The 5,228-nt window shown below is 39.7% G+C and overlaps 1 protein-coding gene across 1 annotated transcript; it reads left to right on the top strand.

Moving 5' to 3' along the window:
- Positions 1-1,334: 1,334 nt before the first annotated feature.
- On the top strand, positions 1,335-5,028 carry CAMLG (calcium modulating ligand; the record flags this gene model as incomplete). The annotated part of the gene is made up of 3 exons (XM_009698873.1): positions 1,335-1,783; positions 2,560-2,625; positions 4,316-5,028. Coding segments are annotated over 3 exons (707 nt in total), but the record flags the coding sequence as incomplete, so codon positions are not given.
- Positions 5,029-5,228: the final 200 nt, after the last annotated feature.

Below are 5,228 nucleotides of genomic sequence, written 5' to 3'. Positions count from 1 at the left end.
TCGCTCCCCGCGGCTGTTGTTTGGCCCCTCAGTGCGATCTTGCGTTTCAGTGATGCTTTAAGTGAAGCACGACCTTCTGTGGTCCTCGAGAGACCCGCGTATAAAATACATGTGTCATCAGAAATGTGCCGAGATCGGGTCTTGCGCCTGTTACTGTTCTTACGTAGCGAGCAAACAGGCTGTCATTTCACTTCAAGTAGTTTTTCTTAGTTGAAGAAACGATGAGCCTCCCCCACGTTTTCATTCAGTAACTGCTTGCTTTCATAGCTGTGTTTTGATGTCAAAGTTTTCTCACATTTGGATAATAACCAGCGATTGGATGTTTGTGGTTGGCATGCAGAATTTTCTTGCAGATTCATAGGTAGATCATTTATATTTCTGTACATACTTCGAGGAGGCTGGCTGTCTTGTCAGGAAGGAGTTCTCAGATTTCAGTTTACAAGGATGCCCATAAACCATGAATCAGTCAGTGTGCTTTAATACTGAAAAATACTCTTTTAAGCATTGGTCCTCCCTCTCTGTTAGGACCAGACCTGTTCTGCATGCCTCTTGGTTCGGTTTTTGTTCTCTGGCATCACCTCTTTCGCTGTGAGGTGCGGCCTTCAGGCAGGCTAACACTGCTTTGCCTCTGACAATAGCGAAGAACAAGCCAAAGTACAGTTCTATTGCCTGCTCATTTGTCAGTCCTTAATGCTCCTTCTGTGTGATTCGCTTTCTGTAAATATTTGTCTTTTTTTATATTGCTCCTTATATTTGGAACATCTTTCCTCTTGTGCATGCAGTGCTGTTGGTTAAGGAAATCCAATGTTTTAACTTACGCATTGCTGACTGACTGCTTCAGCTTCTGACCTGCATTGCACTGCTTTCTGTCTCATGTCTGTGCCATTTCTGAAGAGTGCCCTGCAATGCAAAGCCTGTGGTATGTGTAGGGTTCTTTGTAGGCTGGTGGAGGGGAGCCAGGAGTGTGCTGAGTCCAGTTGTGTAAAAATACAATTTTGATGAAGCTGATGAGCATTTCCAGTCTGGTCCATGCTGTGCTTTTCTTTATTCATTATCATCATCTGTGGTGTGACTGAAGTCTGAATGTAAACCTTTCCTTTGATACACAAGCAGGTTGTGTATCTGCTGAGCCCATTTCTTGTTAAAATGGGATTGCTTGTATTCAGATATGACAAATGGCTTTGTGATTAATAATTAGCACATTTATTAATCATAAATCTGTCTTTTCACTTTGGAAGCAGAGACATCAACCCAGGACCCCAATTCAGTATGGCTAAACTGTTGTTTCATGTACCCAGTGTGCATAACTCTGTATTTTTGTTTCCTTTCTTTAGATGATGAAAGTCACACAGAATCAAAGCTTCAGCATGAACAAGATAAATCAAACTCCCTTCCTTCAGTTTCCAAGCGAATTGTGCTTGGTGATTCTGTCTGTAATATGGCAGGCACAGCTGACCATGCAGGCAGCATGGTAGACCTCAAAGGGGATAAGGACTTGTTCAGTAAAACCCCGGAGCTTGTCAATGAGGGTACAAGTGAGCTCCGTCACCGTAATAGAGGGGAACTGCCATCTGAAGCTGCAACACGGCCACCTAGACATGGATTAGACCAGTACTTATCCAGATTTGATGAAGCTCTGAAGCTGAGGAACCAGCTGATGAATGAGAAGTCTAGCCAAGAGAATGGGAATGCAGTGGAGGAGTTTGACTCTTTCCGCATTTTTAGATTGGTGGGATGTGCTCTGCTTGCTATCGCAGTCAGGGCTTTTGTGTGCAAGTACTTGGTGAGTCCAAGGAAACAATCAATTCTATTCTGTTTTGCCAGTTTACTGCAAACTTACTGTGAAATACCCTTTATCTAGGGCTGAAGTCTTATCAGTAGTGACTGAGTTGGGAAGTTCAGGCACTCTTTACATTTCCAATAGCTGTACAGAACCTAAAAACGATGTCTCAGTTGTTTGAGATGAATCTGTGTTACCTAGCACAGCTACTGTGTAACAGCTGAGAGTAGCATAGGATCGGTCCGTAGTGTTTGAAGAGCAGAAGCACTGGAATAGTTGTTGCAGCTAAAGTCCCCGGTAGGTTTATTCCTGGTTTTGTGAGCATGAGTCAACTGCTCTCCTAGTTTGGAGTCTACAAAAGAATAATAGAGTAAGAACAACAATAGTTGTCCCAAGATAAGCAGATCCTGCTCATTTATCAGTCTTCTGAGAAAAGTAGTTCCTCGGTATTCCAGGTGTCTGCCAGCACATCGTACAGCAGTGTGGGGCTGGTACAGCCTGCCACCTCCTGGAGCGTAGGGCTCATTTTACACACTGCTGTAAGCTTCTGCGATTTCAGGTTTTTAGGCTCAAAGAAAATAAGGCAGAACCTTATTTTTGACATGTAACTTGTCTACTTAGGTTTGTAGTATTCAAAAATACTGTTGCTATTGTCCATAATTTTTTTTTTTAACCTGCCTAATTTTCTTTTGTGACTTGGGAAGCATTAAATTTCTATATTTTCTTGGCTATTACTTCCGACCAAGTTAATTTTCATGTATTCTTTTCTGTTCCTTCAGTCAATATTTGCACCATTTCTTACTCTACAACTTGCTTACATGGGACTGTCCAAGTATTTTCCAAAGGTAAATTATTTTTTTTCAGAATTCTGTTCATTTGAAATGTTTTAAATTTAAACTTGTGCTTAGATTGTATTGTTTTAGGACCAATGCATGTGAAGTATTCTTCCCTTGTTTTAAACTGTAGAATTGGGAGTTACTAATGATAGTTTATACTAGTTTTTAATCTTCCCAGATTTTGCCCAAATCTTTTTAACAATTGCTGTGGAAATGTGGACTAGCAACTTGTTTAGCTGTAGCCCAGTTAAAAGTATCTGACCAGAAAAGCCAGGTAGTTCTTTCATGTCTTTAGGAAACTTTTGCTTTTCTCCTAGACCATGCTTTTCTGTGGTTACTGTTTGCTCTGTCAGCAGCAGTTTTGCGTGTAGGACCTGGATGAAATTTGGAAGGGTGTTTATTAAAAAATGAGACAGTCCTTGGGTTTTAAGGGCTCTGCGTTCCATTGCCAATATCAGTTTGAATGGCAACTTGAAATGAGACATTTATTTGGGTGTGAAACTTGTTGCTTATTAGCAACATTTGCTGTATCACTTGCTTTATATATTTACACCAGTTAATTGTGCTGAAGTATTTGTTTGGTTGATGATTTTGTCAGGTCTACAGCGCAAAGTGGGTTTGAATAATGTTCAATCCATAGCTGAAAGGGAAAATTTGCATTTTAAAAGGAATAACAGATTACCTGTAGAAAATCAGAAAAAATCAGCAGTTCTTTTGTAGTTAAGTATATAACTGAAAAATAAACTTCACAGTAGTCATTCTAAGCTGACGTGTCACAACACAAAACAGTAGAATTAGCCTTAGACTTGCACTAGCTCATCTGCTAGATCTTTTTGATCTTGTTTGTGCTGTCTTTAAAATTAGTTCTTCATTTTCAGAATTTAAAGAGGTTGTTCCTTTCCACAACTTGCTTTTACTGAGCTTACACCTAGATGAGGTCAATCAGTTTATTATCCTTCATTTTTCTCTCATGAAACTTAGAAAGATTCTTGAAAGCTTAATTTAGATTGGATTAAATTAAGATGTCCAGCAAGTATCATCAAATTACCAAAATTTTCAGCCACTATCACCTTTTCCTGCCTGTCAGAATTTGTATCCTCGGGATTCCTTATCTTAACGACAGAAGAACAGCTTTCGGAAGGTTTTTGGGCATTTCCGAGTTCGGAGGATAAAACTGCCAAATGCAGTCATAGTAAAATACAAAGAAGCAGTTGGTTTTCGATTCTAAATAATTTTTCTGTTTTAGAAAAGTAACAGTATTTTTTGCCAAGTAGCATGATGAGATTAATCTTGTTCTGCCAGTGGAGATGCTTGGCTTAGCTTCTTACACCCAGAGTCTGGGACTTGTCTGGGACTTTTCCCAGTCTTGCAGAAGCTGCTGCACAGCCCCACGTTACAGCCTGCTTGGAGTGCCAGCGTGAAGTGGGCATAATATCTGTGATGAATTTTATCGGCTGCTAACCAGCCTCTCACTCAGCTCCACTGGATCCATCCCAGCATGAATCTGTAACTAGGATAAGTGCTGTGAATCCCAGAGCGTGTCTGGAGAGAATCAATCCAAACCTGCTACTCCTACTGATGAATTTGGAATGTGCCTGGCTGTGTGTGAAACTGGCACAACATTCGTGACATGTAAAGCAGAATTGGATTATAACAGAAGAACTAACATAATACTGTTGTGGTTTTTTTTTTCTTTTAGTGTGAGAAGAAGGTGAAAACGACAGTATTAACTGCTGCTCTTTTACTGTCTGGAATTCCTGCAGAAGTGATTAGTCGCTCCATGGACACCTACAGCAAAATGGGAGATGTTTTCACAGACCTTTGTGTCTATTTCTTTACTTTTATCTTTTGCCATGAACTTACTCTGTTTTTTGGTTCTGAAGTACCATGATGGCTGTAGAATTCAACGCAGTAGTTACACTAAAGCTTTCTGGACCATATTCCTTTAACGTCTGACTCTGCAGACAGGTTTAAACCTTTGTTAAAATTCTTACCTGATCGAATGCTTGAAAGGAGCCTTAAATCTAGTAATTTTGGGAAAGGAAGAGCAGGGTCCCAGACTGCCAGTTGTATTGGTTCAGTTTATTTAAATACTGTGACTGCCTATTACAAATGTGAAGAATAGGATGCAAGTGTCAGTGGATGATTTATTTGGTTTAGTTAGATGATGCCCTTTTCAGCCTCCTTCATAATTATTTACAAAGCTGCCTTTGTTCTTTTCAGTGAGAACAAAGAGAAGACTTTCAGCAGAACCATATATATATATATCCAGTATGACTATAGCTAACAAGAACTGCTCGTTTTGTGGTGTTCCCATTTTTTTTAAAGAAAGCTCTAAAGAAAAGAAATCCCTGTATTCTGTTGTTCACATTCAGAATGTTGAACCAAGTAGCTGCTTCTGGAGAATGTTGGTGAAACATGCCACTGGTGTCCCAATCCTTGCCTTGCTATACATTATTTGTTGTGATTGTGATTAATTTCATTTGATGATTATATGCAAAACAGCTAAGCAAAACCAACAACAAAAAAGCCCTGTAGCTTACAAATGTCATTAATCAAAAAGTAGAAAGAAGCAAAATTGTTAATCTCGCCTGTTTGTGAGTTTCCAGCAA

The sequence above is a fragment of the Cariama cristata genome, unplaced genomic scaffold, assembly GCF_000690535.1.
Source record: "Cariama cristata isolate BGI_N322 unplaced genomic scaffold, ASM69053v1 Scaffold42364, whole genome shotgun sequence".
Lineage (NCBI taxonomy): Eukaryota > Metazoa > Chordata > Aves > Cariamiformes > Cariamidae > Cariama > Cariama cristata.
Note: the sequence above shows the minus strand (reverse complement) of the source record. Positions and strands in the feature narration are given on the sequence as shown.